Below are 16,215 nucleotides of genomic sequence, written 5' to 3' on the forward strand. Positions count from 1 at the left end.
CCTTGTCCAGGCAGGGAGATGAGCCTGCAGCCACCAAAACCTCCTCATTGCTCACCTGCATGGGCACAGATCACTGCTCAAATATTGATTTGCTATTTACTTAGGAAAAGGGAACCACCAGCTGCAAGACAGAAAGATGCTTTAACATCACTCCCATCCTTCCCTCTGCCTTTTCCCTGATTTTCCAGGCAGTCCAGTCTGTCCCCAGCAAGGACAGAAGTTAAACCATCACATTGTATCCTCCCTGAAGGCTGGAAAGAGGAGGAAAGGGTGATCCCTATGTACATGCTAATTGAATCACTGGATCACACATTTATGATCTCTTAACTCTTGCACTAGAGAGTAGAGTACAAAGTTTAGGAATTCCTGGGGGCTGCCTCTGAGTGTGTGGCACCCTTGCCTTATGTCTTTGGTCAAATGAAACATTTCCTCTTTTATTTTGCTTATTTGTCAAAAGAAGATAATGCTGTTTAGCCATCTTACATCAGTGCTAACACTGATGGAAGTACCATAGAAAAGTGCTGTCCAACCTCTCCACTTCCGTTTTGCCATGAAGACACAACAAAATATCCCATTTTTTCTAGCTGAGGCACAGAGAAAGCTTGTCTTAAACCTGAAGTATTATCAGTGGTTTAATTTAGCGACGACTCTAGTTTAAATTAACCACAGCTCCACTCGAACTGCTCAAGCAGAGGCAAAAATGGAAAGATCAAAAATGAGAAAAGCCCAAAATTACCAGCAAAGGCACAAGGCCAGATTGCTGGAGCCGGACCCACGTGAGCGGTGCCGGGATCGGCAGGGACCAGCCCTCTCTCTCGGCTCTGTGCCTGGCTTTTAAATCGCTTTAAGGACGGCTGATGATGGAGACAGAGCCAGCTTTTACAGTGGCAGCCCAGCTGGGGATCAACACTGTAAAAACAAGCACGTAAAGCTCCAAATCAAATCGCAGTCGTAATGAAAACATCTCGGCGGCGAGCAGCCCCGGCAGAAGGCATCCCTCGGCTCGGAGCTGCTGCCCGGCTCCCGCATCCCTCGCTGACGTCAGCCCTGGCCCTGCTGGAGGAGCTGGAATGAAATTCAGCCCCTGTGCCTCTCCAGAGAAACCCGCCTCACCGTTACCGAGCTCACAATTACAGGGAAAAGGGAAGGGGCAGCAGGGAGGTCAGCCTAGCGCATTTGTTCCTCTTTCTCTTGTTCTTTTTCTGGGATTGCAGCGGGGTTTGCTGCCAGTAGCTGCCTTTTCCATCATCTCGAGCTACCTCCAGCATCCCTCTGAGCCTTTGGGGCTCCCTTTGTCCAGGGGTGATGCTCGGCACACAGTCCCTATCCAGGGCACGGAGGGGTCTGAGGGCTGGTGCTCCTGCGCCATAAACCCCAGAATTAATGTTCCTGGGGTCCGCAGCAGGCACTGCCTTGGGGTTTGATAGGAACCTGCTTCAATCCCAAATTTCCAAAGCACAGCTCCCCCAGGCAGGGAGAAAGGGTCTTTCCCCCCTAAAAACCCCTGCAGCAAACAGGGCACTGGTGTCCTGCTTGCCATGGCCAGATCCATGCTGATCCACCTGCTGGAGGCATCAGCAGTCTTTCCCCTGCAGTAATTACTCTGTGAGCCATGGAAAACTAGGGAAAATCCAATCTTTTCCTCTTAATGAGTGCCCCTGCCTGGCTTTCCATCAATACAACAACAGGAGCTCTCTTTGTTCCATTTACCACCATCAATATTCTGTTCCTTGTTGCAATCCCAGCAGACTTCAATAGAGATCTTTGCTCAAGGATACCCCTATGGACTTCTGGACAGAGGAGAGTCATTAACAGAAAAATCAAAAGCCATCCCAGGGCACTGGTGTGGTTTGGGGACAGTTTCCTGGAGAAGCTGGAGCTATGGGGGGTGATGAGGATGGGAGATGCTGGGGGAGGCACTGTGCTGCATCTCCCCAGCAGAACGAGTTTTGCATGAAGAATAATTCAGCATCAACCCAGACACCAAGGAAGATCCATGCCTGGAAATACCTATACCTCCCCTACTGGCTTGATTGCAGTTTTAGCCAATTTACCCTGATGAAGAGGAGTGTTTTGGTACAAACAGTGGTGCTGACAAGTGTTTTGGTACAAACAGTGGTGGCAGCAGCAAGTGCCAGCCAGCAAGGAAAACCACCCCAACAGCCTGATGGTGGAACGCTGAGCAGCTCCAAAACCTGGCTGCAGCTTGTCCCCTCTGAGCCACAGGTCCCTTCATCTTCCTGGGTTTATGGTGAAGAGAGAAGATTAAAAAAAAAAAAAAAAAACAAGTAAAAATTACCTTTGCTTCCCACTTCCTGCTTCTAGACAGCCAGGGTTAGTGGAGCAGAGCAGAAGTGAGCTGCCTCTGCCCCATGGAGATGGTTGCCATCCGTGACATATTTTTTCAAGGTTTCAAATAGAGTGAAAGGATGTTTTCCAAGCTACAGAGCAGCAATGAACTGATCTCACTTAAACATCTGGAATAGTTTTGAATGACTGCTTTAACTGAATATAGCAGCAATTACAGAGTTATTTCTTTTCAGAGGTTTTGAAAGGGTTTTTTTTTCTTTGATGACTTAGGAGGAGCCTAACCCCATGAATTGCAGGGCTTTGTTGGGCTGCTATGCAGGAGGACCTGGTCACAGCCCAGCCCCACACAGCTGGAACAGCTTGGCAGCCTAAATCTGGGTGCATCACTAATCCACCAGCCAGTTCCTGCTTTAAATTTAAACCATTTAAAATATTTAAGGGTTTTTTTCATTATTTTAGCAGTTAAGATTATTCCAGGACAAGACTGCCATATCTTCTCTTGGAGTTCTTAGCAATGCTGGTGAGAAAATAATTTCTATACCACGATGTGGCTTGAGAGTGAACTGGGCTGTCCAAATCAGTCATCTCTCTTCAGTTTGAGGACTACACTGATTTTTCCAGCGTGGATGTGAATTCCTCCAGTAAGGAGCATGCGCCACTTGTCCCAAAGCCTTCATCAGGCACCTGCAGATACAGTGATGAAAAACTGAGGTCCCAATCCCCTTAAAACACAGGACAGGTCGTCCCTTGCCAGAGCATGACTTGGTGAGGGCACCAAGGACCAGCCTGAAGCTTTGGCACCTCCATCTTACACCATCCTACCTCTTCTGAAGGCCCAACTTTTTGACTAGTTTAAGTCAATTTACTGCAAACCCTAGCATAGCAACTCAAATCTTTCAATCTCAACTAAGAGAATCTATGAAATTCAAGGAAAATAATTAAATAAAGGATGGGAAGGGGGAAGCACAGCAAGACCTCTTTTCCAGCCCATCCTCCAGAGGTGCCATACTTTGGATAAAAGGAGGATGAATCTGGGTGTTTTTTCTTAGAGCTGTTGTTTTCCACACGGCTAAAACACGTTACTGGCAAGGCAGAGTCACCGTGAAGGTGCCAGGACATGGGCACATTGCCCTGATGAGAAAAGGAGGCTTGGAGAGGACTTTATTGATCTCTACAACTGAAAGGATGTTGGAACCAGGTGGGAGTCAGTCTCTTCTCCCAAGTGACAAGTGACAGGACAAGAGGAAATGGCCTCAGGTTGTGCCAGGGGAGGTTTAGATTGAATATTAGAAAAAAATTCTTAATGAAAAGGATTAGGCTGCCCAAGGAGTTGGTGGAGTCACCACCCCTGGGGGCATTTAACAGATAGATGCAAAGATCTGGCACTTGGGAATGTGGGTTAGTGGTGGACTTGGCAGTGCTGGGTTAATGGTTGGACTTGATGACCTCAGAGATCTTTTCTAAGCTAAACAATTCCATGGTTCTATGAGGACAGCTCTGTTTCATTCTGGCTGATGCAGACCCCCTGAACTCTGGCTCAGCCGTCCCCTTCCAACACAAACCTTCCTTTAAACCAGAAAGTAAAACCTCACCTGTGATCCAGCCCATCCCACAACCAGCTGACTCCTTGAGCAACCCAAAAGCCAAACCCAGGTTTTATTCTCAACCCAGAGATCCACATTTGCTAAGGAGCAGTAACAATTTCTCCTTATTATTATTCCTAGCTAGAGCATGCAGCCTTTCAGCCTGTGGTTGCTCGAGGTAAAAAATCAGCACAATTTGAACAGTGATCAACCAAAACATGAAATGAACGCTGTGTTTCATTTAATAAACTTGAGCAACACAAGGCTGCCTGGTGGACACAATATAATTTGGCTTGGATGTAAAGATGGAAAAAAATAATTGTTTTGTTTTCAAGGCAATTAAAATAAAAGAATATTTCTGTGTTGACAGGAAAGAAGCTGGCAGGTGAAATTCATATTTAATGAACTATTTTTCCTGTTCCCTTGTATTAGCTTGCAGATTGTCAATTCTCATTGTTTTACTCAAAGTCAAGAAGTCACCACGAGTCACTTGGAAGTCACTGCTGCTGGTACTATGAGAACTACACAGTTTGCTGAAGAACAGCAGAAAGAGAGGGAGGGGGAAAAGGCTGAATCGTTCTTGAAAATATGACTGGGAATGAAAAAAGCACAGAGAAAGAGAAAACCAAGATAATGCTGTGATTTTTTGAGACAATCCTAGAGCAGATGAGTTCAGGCAAGATAATTTAAAAGTGTTAAAAATGGCTGCAGCTGGCCATGCTGTCGGTCACTCTCTCTGCAGTGGCCAGTGGAGCTCGCACTGCTCCTGCTGAGCTTCTCTCCCAGTTTGCCTTAACTGCACAGAAACCAGACCCCAAAATAAATTGCAGTTACACCAGCAAAAGCACGTCTTTCAAATTAAAAATATTCCTTACACAGTATTTAAATAACTGCAAGAATGAAGTGATAAATTGACCGAAGAAATCACACCAAGGAGTCTTTTTAACCTTATGATTCATGGGAACCTGAATTAGCATCACCTTTTAAAACTTTCCCCCTCAGTGTTCACCACTATGAGGGTAGCACCCAAAAACCCCAAACAACCAGGATAGCCAGAGAGCTTTAAGAGTGAACTTCCATAGCACCAAAATAAAAAAAAATCACCTGTCCTTGTAAGGACCAGTTTGTGGTGATCCAGCCTCAGGATCAGCTCCAGCCTGGCACAGGCAGGCAGTGGTCTCAATGCACTGGATAAAGGAGCAAAGCTACAGTCCCAGACCCTCTTTTTTTTGCAGGACAGGTAGAACACAGTGGTCACAGAACCATAGAATGGTTGGAGTTGGAAGGACCATTCAAGATCCTCATTCCAGCCCCCCTGCCATGGGCAGGGATGCATCTACCTATCCCAGGTTGCTCCAAGCCCCAATGTCCAACCTGGCCTTGGACTCTTCCAGGGATAGGGCATCCACAGCTTCTCTGGGCACCCTGTGCCAGGGCCTCACTACCCTCAGAGGGAAGAATTCTTCCTCATATCTAATCCAAATATTCTCTCTTTCATTTTGAAGCCATTCTCTCTTGTCCTGTCATTCCATGCCCTTGTCCAAATTCTCCAGCTCTCTTGGAGCTCCCTTTCGGTACTGGAAGGGACTCTGAGTCTCCCTGGAGCCTTCTTGTCTCCAATCTGAACAGCCTCCACTCTCTCAGTCTGTCTCCATGGGAAGTGTCCCACAGAATGTCCCTGCACAGCCTGCCATAGCGATGCTGGGCTGACACACGGTGCAAGCAGGAGCATCTCTGCTGCTGGAACTGCAGTGCTGCCAGGCTTGGAGTCAGGCTCTGTCCCCACCAGGGCCCAGTGTGCCTCGGTGGCCACCAGCACCTTACAGTTACATGTAGGCATCATCACTTTTGGTAGCAATTAAGCCATGTAATGAGAATCTGGAGGAAATCAGGTTCCTGCTGTTTGTAATGCTGTAATGATGACTGAGGCTAAACCCATGTGAACACAAAGGAGGGCAATGCATCGCAGTTGTACAAAACAGATGAGGGGAGGAGAAAGGAGATTTCTCCACAGCAGCAGCACCATTGGTTAAAGCAAAGCTCTGCCAGCACTGGAGCCCAGCAAAAACCAGCTTAGGGAGCCCTTTTGGCTCGTCCTTCTTTCTTTGCTGTTTTAGTCAAAAACTTTGCTTCTCTCTCTTGCAGGGCCGCCAGCGCAGGATGGAGATGCAGCCGCAGCCCTGAGTGGGGGCTGCTGACACCGTCTGTGACCTGCCTTTGCCCAGCCCAGCACCATGAGTGGCTTTTTCTCGCGGCTGGACCCGCGGCGGGTGCCCTGGGGGGCCGCGGGCCATGCCCTGCGCACCCGCGTCCTGCGCACCAAGCCCGTGGAGTCCATGCTGGAGGGCACCGCGGGTGCAGCCACCCAGGGCGCCCGGCTGGCCAAGGTCCTCACCACCCTCGACCTCATCTCCCTGGGCGTCGGGAGCTGCGTGGGCACTGGCATGTACGTGGTGTCCGGCCTGGTGGCCAAGGAGATGGCGGGGCCCGGGGTCATCGTGTCCTTCATCATCGCCGCTGTTGCTTCCATCTTGTCCGGTGAGTTTTACGTGGGATTTTGAGTAATGTGCCGTGTCCTGCTCCCTCTCTGTTCATGGGTGGACACCTGCTCAGCACCACAAGCTACAAGGAGGTAACACCTTCCCCACCAACTAAAAACCACTTCCCACTGGTCTCACCTAGCTCATGGGGTGCACAGTCCCTCATTGCCCGAATATCAGACCAAACCTGGGAGCCAGCAGCCCAAGCACAATTATCCTGAATGGCTTCCCCAAGGATAGAGCCTGTGGGCAATATTTTTGAGACACTAGAAAGTTTTGCAGTGCGTGTCCCAGGCCGAGAGCATGGCCAAGCCACAGCACTGGAGCAAGAGCTTGTGGGAAACTCAATTCCAACAGGAAGGATATCGGTGGCTTGGGCAGCACCAGGGCCAGTTTCTTTTGTTGACATGGCTAACAGTTAAAAAATTCCTCAATTAGTTCTGGAGTTGATTTCATTGGCTCCTATTCATGCAGGGTCAGTCTTTGAATTTCCAAACAAAAAGAAAAAAAACAACAAACAAATGTGCAGGGAGAGAGAAATTACATATTTTAGTGAAAACATGGTGAATTCTATCTCCTCTGTAGGAACCCAGCTGAGCATATGGCTCAAGCTGCAGTTTCTACATGAAGCCAGTACTGCTGGCATTTGTCCTTTCCAGATCAGTGCTAACACGATGATGTGATGTTCCTGCTCTCTCTGCTCAGAGGACTTTGCGTGCTGTGTCAGTCTGGTATCCAGCTTTTGTCTGTGGCTTGGATAAGGAAACCTGAGCAAATGGCAAAGGGCTTTGATAGAAGACAGGAAGAGCCAACACAGCAAAGTGACCCAGCTCAGATTTTCAAAACTCTGGATTTTTGTAATGAGATGTGGAAGCACATCATGCTCTCTCCCTGGAGTGTGCAGTGCTGCTCCATGGAGATCCCACCAAAGTGAGTGGGAGTTTGAACCCCTGATGTCCCTGCAGCCCAGGGGCACAACCCTGGCATAGCCCAGGGATGAGCCTCATGCTCTCTCCAAAGCCCACAGCAAGAGCTGAGTGCTTGCAATGAGATCCAATGCTTATTTGAGTTCCCAACACAACAAATGAACCAAAATTCCTGTTTTTTAACCAAGGCAGTAGATAGCATCAGTGTCTCTCCTTTCCCACTGCCTATTTTCTCTCCACTGCAAAGGTTTTGTTGGCCGTGATGCAAACCAAGAGCAAATGGAGTTTGGGTGGGTCTCTGCTAACAAAAACACACTGTTCTCCAAAAGGGGCTTTTTCACCCCAGACACGAGCCTTGCCCCGCACCAGGGGTCCTCCCGCCTTCGCCCACAGGAGCCTGCACTGCTTCCCGCTCCGCTTTCATCTCCCCTTGCTTTTGTAGCCCTGGGAAAGTGTTTTGTGAGGGATGCAGTGTTTTGATAGTCTCCTTGGCTGCTTCCTCACTTCATCATTAATGCTGCTGTTGTTTGTAACAGCAATACTTTTTTGGCAAGTAAAACCAAGTAAGAATTCAGGAGCTGGGCGGGCTGTTAGGCTCATTTGGGATGTGATTTCGTCTCTCCCATCGCTCCTGGTGTGCCAGGCACTGAGTTTGGGCAAGTGTGCATGGACAGATTTCAAGGAGCTTTCCTTTTGTCCATCACAAATCACTAAGTCAAACCCCACTGCTTGCAAAAGTGAGCCCAGAAGGGTTTTGGATTAAAAAAAACAAAAACCAAAGGAACCAAAACCATCCAGAAAGTCATCTGGCTTCCCCTGGGAGACAGCCATAGGGAAGCCCTGCCTTTGGGAAGCCTCATTAAGCCTGGTTTCAGATAGGGACTTTTCCAATTCCATCTACTCAACAAATTCCACTTACACCTTCCATAGTTTTAAGCAACATGTATCCCCTCTTATGTACTTACAGACACACTATAATTGATTAAACTGATAAATCAAATCAATCTCTTTTATTGTCTCACTAGAAGGCCTTTCATTCAGCTCCCAAGTAGAAATGCTTACCCAGCTTCCCTCCACAAAGCCTCCAGTGCACCACAGGCTCCTTCCATCAGCTGCAGCCACGAGGATTCCCCACTTTCACCCCTGTTTATCTAAAACCCCTCCTTAGCAAAAATCAGCAGTTTGCATCTCTCCCAACCCCATCGCCCTCTCCGCAGCCTTCTCCACCAGCCATTTCTTATTCCTTTGGTGTTCTCCTCTCCTAAAGCAATACAACCTTGTTCAGAGCACAGTGCCACACTCTTACCCAGTACAGGAACAGGTTCAGCAGCAGCCAGAATGCAGGATGGAGCAGGGGGGAGCTGAGCACGTGCCTCAAGTGCTGCCTGGCAGTAGGATGAGGGGCTACACCTGCAGCTGCCTGGGTGGAGCTGGAGAGATGGGAGTCCTTGCTCCGTGAGAGCTTTCTTTATGGAGCTGTCTTTTATATATCAGCACATGGTGATCATGAAATGTAATGGACAGGCTCAGTGGCTTGATGAAAATAACATGCCTTCCTCAATAAGTTGGCTGCTGTTGGTTAATGACGGATGCTCCCTCTGGATTTCCTGTGTGGTAGCGTGAATTATTTGGAGTTACCTCCAGAGTGGCTGAAAGGGCCCTCTCAGAAGGCTTTTTTCACCTGAAACAGCTCTCATTGTGCCAGTGCCCTGTGGGATGTCTCATGGTTCCCATGTAGCCTTGTGCCAAGTATCAGTGAGAGGGTGAGCATCCACATCACAGTCACCACCGTGCCAGCACACCAAAAGCACCAGCTCCTCGTGCCACCAGTTGTGCTTCCCAGTGGCTGTTCTGTGGGTGGGATCTTGGAAGGGCCAGTGTCATGGACCAAACCACTCAGCTGTGTTTATGTCCTGCTGATTAATGTCAATAACTGTATAATTACACCAGTGTAATGACTGTCCACAAGCATAGCAGATATTCAAGGCAAAGAAATGACCCTCTGTAGAATGTTTGCTCTTTCAAAAAAACACCATGTTGGCTTGTTTTCTGCAGAAATTGCAAACACTCTTGATTGGGGGGAAGAAGTGAAGTCTGTCTCCAGATTCAAACAGTTGTGACAGGATGGATGTGCCCAGCCTCTTTCTGCAGTCCCAGAGCTGGGCTGGCTGTGCAGGAGCACTGGGAGAGCTGCGTCCCTCTGGATACAGGGGAACAAGGTGCTGAATAACTTGGGCTGCCAAGCAGTAACTGTGTAACACAGTTTTATTTTGCAGTTAGATTGTAATAATAATAATAATAATAATAATAATAATAATAATAATAATAATAATACCAACAACAATAGTAATAATAATATAGTGCAGATGCAGCAGAGATTAGTATACATTATATATGTGTGTGTGTGTGTGTGTAATACATGCTGATACCTAATGGTGATATTCACAACCTATTTCTGTACCCAGTGCATGGTGAAAAACTGCTCTTCTGTTTTGGGATATTAGTAGAATAATCAAAACCTCAACCATTTTATACATATTCATCTCTTTGCTTTGGCATTATCGTTGTGTATCGATAACCATCCTCTTCAATCTTGTCGTTGGCTAAAACGAGAGCTGCCTACAGGAAAGAGTATATATATTTTTAAGGCCATCAAAGAGAGAAACTAGATGCTTGTCCCCATCAGAGCACCAGTTTCATAAATCATTCAGGCCTGTAGTTATCTGTGAAGGCCGTACCTTTGCTGAGTGCATGCATTTTTCATCAGCTTTGAATAATGACTGTCGGTAGAGCTGGATGGATGATGGAAACGTCTTGTGGCTCCTGTTGGGCTGCTTTACAGAAATCAAGTTTTGAAGAGTCCCATTGCAAAGCAATCTTCATTCAAGTTAAGCAGTGAATGGAATATAAAAATCCTCCAGTACCAAGAAAAGAAGCACCACCAAATTCAGCTTAAGAGATTCAACAATTCTGTGTTTGTACTGTGTAAAAACTGCGCTAAAAGTAAGAGCAGCCGCCTCATAATGTTTTTATAAATTATTCATTCCCCTCTCTATACTAAACTGATTGCAAATTTGAAGCAATTATTATCTTCTAAATGGAGAATATCAGTTGATAGAGAGCTCAATAATTACTGCATGCTTACTCAACAGTAGTAAGAGCCTTAACCAATTCACACATATGAACTTTACTGGGGTCTTTGGGGAAGGGGCTTAATCAGTGTAAAACTGATTAAGCAGGACCCTTACAGCACTTGTCCTGAATAATATTTGGGGAATTTGAGACTGAGTACATCCATTCCTTTTAAATAAAAGCCAATGGTTGTTTTAATACATCAATGTGTCAGGGTCAGGTTTTTATTAAAAATTATCCTGACATAGTAAGTGCACAAGTTCAGAAAGTACTAAAGTCTGCTGAATTCTCCTCCCAAACAGTTCCAGATAAATATTGCTTTTTGCTTTCCTTTTCTTCTTCTGCACAGTTAGTTTTGCAATTATTCTTTAGAAGTCTTAAATACAATGTTTTTTAAGTGTTAAAATAACTTATGTTCTCTATGTAAGATGTCTTCAAACTCTTCTTGTATGAACAAGAGCAGGGATGATCAGGACAGTGCTTGTTCCTGGATCTGCAGAGCAATAATGCAGGATGTGTGTTTGGAGATTGGAAGTTTGGGGCAGGGAGAGGTGTAGCCTTGTGTGAGCCCTCCTGTGGCATCTTCCTCTGTGCAGGCTGTGCAGGACTGGTCCAGGATCCCATGTAAACATCTGGCTGGTTTGAACTGTATCATCTCAAGAAGAAAAACCCATCACAACTTGATTTTAATGGAAATTTTTCTGGTTTTTCAGCCAAGAAACTGGGGAGGGAGGGTCACCATGCGATGTCTCTGTGTTCCTGACGCTGACCACAGCCCTGACACCTCCCAGCACCTCCAGGCAGGCAGTTTTACTTTTTCCATTTCCGAGCTGCGTTTTCCTTATGCCGCTTCCTATTTTTCCGAACAGGCGTTTGCTACGCTGAGTTTGGCGTGCGGGTGCCCAAGACCACAGGCTCTGCCTACACCTACAGCTACGTGACCGTGGGGGAGTTTGTGGCCTTCTTCATCGGCTGGAACCTCATCCTGGAGTACCTGATCGGGACGGCCGCGGGCGCCAGTGCCCTCAGCAGCATGTTCGACTCGCTGGCCAACCACACCATCAGCCGCTGGATGATCAACAGCGTCGGCACGCTGAACGGCCTGGGTGTGTCTGGCTGTGCAGAGATACCTCCATTAATTAGGGCCTGAAAAGTAATTGGAAGCTCGTCAGAAGTCAGACATGGATATTAGGCTTCATTCATTATTTACCACCTGTCTGGCTCTGGTACATCTCCTCGGCAACCTGGCGCACAGGCAGGATTTGAGGGGATGGGATACACGGTACTCTGAGCCCCTTTGGGATGAGCTGGCATTTAGAATAAATGCACAGAAATAGTCGAATGTCAGAGGGTAAGGGCAGCACAGGAACACTTCACCTGGTGCAAACACTCTGCTTGGTCCCCTTGGGGCACACACAGAATGCTGTTAGAGAGCACAAGCTGGTGTCTGCAGTACTGCCATGGACTGGGGGCTGTGGTGGTCCTGTATGACCAGCAGTTCCAGCAACAGTCCATGAATCCTACCAGTAGGTAAATCATCCCGCTGTCCTGTACCCGTGTCATGAAAACTTCGTGGGTGATTGATTTTTAATGAGTACTTGGTAAATACATGTTATGCAAACTGGGACATGATCATTGGTTTGCTACTCTCCCAAAAGTCCAAACGGTGTCTTGAGACATCAAGATTTATCACCTTAATTAAACAGCTTTAGCTAAGGGAGGCATGGACCTCTGGAAAATACCTTTGCAGTGAGACCAAAGAGTTTTGCAAACCTTCAAGGTCTGAAAAGTGTTTAAAATTGCCCCACAGAGTTCCTGGATATTCTGCGGATGGAGAGTAACACATCTCATTTCTCTCACTTAGGGAAAGGAGAGGAGTCATACCCTGACCTTCTTGCTCTGGTCATTGCTGTCATTGTCACCATCATTGTGGCCATGGGGGTGAAGAACTCGGTGGGACTGAACAACGTGCTCAATGTCATTAACTTGGCAGTTTGGATCTTCATCATGATTGCGGGTCTGTTCTACATCAAAAGTGACAACTGGGCTGAAGGGCAATTCCTGCCATTCGGATGGCCAGGGGTAAGTGCTGAGAGCACACAGGGACACACAGCACCTAAGTGCTGCCTCACACTCAACTTTGCTCATGGTGTGCATGCCCCACTTCTGCTGCACCCTCCAGAACCCAGCCCTGCTAATTCCACCTGTGCTTTGGCCAGGAACCTCCAAATACCAGGAGGGCGGGTTTGGATCCAGACCTGCTCTCTCCGCCAAACACAAAGAGTACTGCAATGCTTTGCCCTTATCTCCTAACTCCTCTTAGCATAAACCCAAAACTTTCCCAAAATGTCCTTCTGCAGAGCCAAACTCCACATGAAAGTATCCCCGAGGAAATGCCACTAATTGCCAGGCAATGGAGCAAAATGCTGTGGCTATCGGAGAGCTGGCTCAGCCTCTGCAGAGCGGGGAGATACTTTTGTTGGCTGGTTTTCAACAACAATGTTCTCAAGAATTTGTTTTGAGCACTTCATAATGCCACCTGCCAGTACTTATTTTATGGATGTTCCCTCAAAGCTTACTGAGAATTTGGACATATTTGGCTTTTTTAGCTTGCTTGCACTGGTTTTTATCCAAGGATGAATAGAGACTGAAAATATCTCAGCTGGCCTAAACCCAAGATAATTTCTCAGATTTACACTGCTCAACTCCACTGGGGTTTTGTGCAGAAAAATAAGCAAGAAAGTAAAGTAAACCAAGTGTCTTGATTATTGAAAGGGTCCCAAACTGCTCTACAGTCCCTGCACCTTCCTTCAGTAAATCAATACCTCTCTGCCAGAGAACAACAGTGAGGAGAAGAGCGCTGAGGCTCACTTGTGAGCAGAGGTCATATTTACCTTTGGGTTGTGCTTGGCTTTTTATGCCATACAATGGGAGTGAAAAAGAGAAAATAGAAAGTACCTGTTTTGCTCCAATTCAACACATCAAATATTTCCTGGCAAAAAAATATATCATTTTAAAAGATAGATGCATACCCAAAACACATCAAACCCAGTAGGGGGGTCTCATCCTTTTCAGCTGGTTCATTGTCTCACAAGTTGTTTGTAAAAGTAAATCCACCAACAAGCACGTGTTAGATCCCCATGAGCGTAGGGGATACTTAAAAAGGATAATTACAGACAGTCCCTGAAAGAGGTGAGTTTTACTGTGTGCACTATCACTGGACAGCTGGGATGACAGAAGTGTGATGGACAGGTGGCACCCAGCAAGCTACCAAGATCTATGCAAGGGTTTCACAGCTCCAGATCAGCTCACTCACAGCCAGGCAGTCTTTGCCCTGCTCCAGCGTTCCTCTCCTATAAATGTCCTCGCTAATATTGTATATTTTAAAAAATCACATTAAAAAAATAACCAAACAGTACAAATAATTCCTCATCCAAGTGCTCCAGTGTGTGCTCCTAACCTGTCTGCAGCTTCCAAGCAAAACAGAGGTTGTTTGGGAAGCGGCTCACATCTGACGGCTGCTGCTCTCTCCTGCTTCCTCTGTGAGCTGATCTTGCTGCCACATGAGACATCTTGCTAAGGCAGAATGTGTAAACATGTTCCAGATCCCTACTAATAAAAATGGATTTGGGGTGGAGGAATGTGAAAGCAAACCTGAAACTGGTTGATTGTCTCCTCTGTCCCTGGCAGGATCTCTCAGCAGATTCAGACACTGCACAGGTGCAGGTTTGTGGGGTGAGCTGCAGATGCCTCCGGTGGCTCAGGGCACAGGTTGAAATCTTTTCCCCAGACCAGATCGGTGGGTTAGGGGTGCTCCCAGGGTCAGTGCCCAGCTCCACGTGTGCACCACCTGACCTGCCCACACTCATCCTTTAGCTCAGACAGGGCAGAGTTGGGCTGTTCCATTTTTGCTCAGCTCCCTCTCCCTGGCTGGGTGCTGGCCTCCCTCCTGGCACCCAGATGTTTGATCCTCCCCGCAGGTGCTCAAAGGGGCTGCGACCTGTTTCTATGCCTTCATTGGCTTCGACATCATTGCTACCACGGGAGAAGAGGCGAAGAATCCCAACACCTCCATCCCCTATGCCATCACAGCCTCGCTCGTTACGTGCTTGACAGCTTATGTGTCTGTAAGTAGTCCCCACACAGGTGTGAATGTACATAAATATGTATGTATGCATATAGATATATATTTATGTATCATGTGAGTCCCTTCTGGGCACCTGCACAGTGCCTGCCAAGGCTCCTCTCTGTTTGTGCCCAGGCTCCTGTCACCTGACGAGACCCCTCTGCCAGCTGCAGGGATGTGGTGGCAGACAGATTTTTTCTCATCCCCATCCACAGCTATTCTTGCACCCAGGAGAGCAGCAAAGAAGGAGCAGCAGCATTGCAGCATCCTTTCTCTGTGTTTCTGGGAAAAGCAGCACTGCCTCTGCTGGAGATATGGGAGAGGATCCAAGTGAGAGGAAGGATAGGCAGGGATGGCTGTGTGAGATTCCACTGCTCTGCACCCCAATAAAAGCATGTCTATGCTCAGAGATTTTCCCTGCAAAAGAGCAAAAATTTGTTATGAAGGAGAAAAAACACTCTTCTGACTATTTCAAAGAAATTCACCCACTGCCTCTCCTGCAGGGGAGTGGGCTTCTCATGAAAACAAATTCTTTGACTCAAATAGGGCCAGAGTGTTGCTCCAAGCAATGCAATCTAGATTTGGGGTCTGCCCCAGCATTATTCCCACACAGGAATGCAGCCAAAGTGAGTGTTACTAACCCTGACAGTCCCACCAGCCTCACCAGTCACACCAGTCCCACTTGACTCCTGCATCACCACTGAAGCAAGGTTCAAGCATCCCCTTCTTGCCTTTGGATAGCAGAGACTAAGACCCCACAGTTTTCTGGATTAACCACCCTACAGCAAAGTGCAAACAGTCCTAACTCCAGCATTTTACATCCCCTCCACAAGGGACATAGGGATACAAGCCAAATCAGACCTGAAATTTTTTGGGTTTCCACTCTTGAGAAGCAGCCCTCACACCCTGAAAGTCTCCAGCAGCCCCCAGTGCTGCTGCTGATACCCCTGTCCTGCTCCTCTCGCCTTCCCCAGGTGAGCATGATCCTCACACTGATGGTGCCCTATGATGCCATCGACACCGAGTCCCCGCTGATGGAAATGTTTGTGGTCCACGGCTTCTATGCAGCCAAATTCATCATTGCCATCGGGTCCGTGGCTGGCCTGACTGTCAGCTTGCTGGGCTCCCTCTTCCCAATGCCCAGAGTCATCTATGCCATGGCTGGTGATGGGCTGCTCTTCAGGTCAGTCATGCCTATGCTGGCATTCATTTTTGGCCTCTTGGGATCTGAGGGGAAATTGTGCTGGGGGGTTGGGGGGCCTGCAGGGAGCAATGGGCACGCACAGACTCAGTGGGTGCAGAATGGGGTACAAGCCAGACCAATATCCTGGGGGGAAAATATCAGGACCAGTCTACCCTACAGTTTCTCATTTGGTGCTGGTACCTAGAGGTTCTGATTACATGAGGATGAAAGTTTAATTCAAGAGTTACTTGCAAAGGAGAGCAGTTTATTTGGATAAAATCTGGGTACTTATTTGCAAGTATCTGGTCGCTCATTGCAGAGCTGGTCCGACCTAGATCTAACTCCAGAGTCAACCTCAGCAGTGTTGCCAGTCCCCAGCTGGAATTGAAGTTCCAAAAAGCAACAAGACCTGAAG

At 47.5% G+C, this 16,215-nt stretch overlaps 1 protein-coding gene across 2 annotated transcripts in view; it reads left to right on the forward strand.

Annotated features, from left to right (window-relative positions):
* The window catches only part of SLC7A14 (solute carrier family 7 member 14), a 30,743-nt gene that overhangs the window by 8,560 nt on the left and 5,968 nt on the right, over positions 1–16,215 (forward strand). For both annotated transcript variants that reach the window (XR_011152686.1, XM_069024256.1), the window contains exons 2-6: positions 6,039–6,431; positions 11,361–11,597; positions 12,356–12,573; positions 14,472–14,618; positions 15,592–15,800. Coding sequence is in view for 1 of the 2 variants with exons in the window: in XM_069024256.1 (XP_068880357.1) it covers positions 6,128–6,431; positions 11,361–11,597; positions 12,356–12,573; positions 14,472–14,618; positions 15,592–15,800 (1,115 nt within the window). In the remaining variant the exon portion in view is untranslated. The remainder of the gene's footprint in view (positions 1–6,038; positions 6,432–11,360; positions 11,598–12,355; positions 12,574–14,471; positions 14,619–15,591; positions 15,801–16,215) is intronic.

This window comes from Aphelocoma coerulescens, chromosome 9, assembly GCF_041296385.1.
Source record: "Aphelocoma coerulescens isolate FSJ_1873_10779 chromosome 9, UR_Acoe_1.0, whole genome shotgun sequence".
Lineage (NCBI taxonomy): Eukaryota > Metazoa > Chordata > Aves > Passeriformes > Corvidae > Aphelocoma > Aphelocoma coerulescens.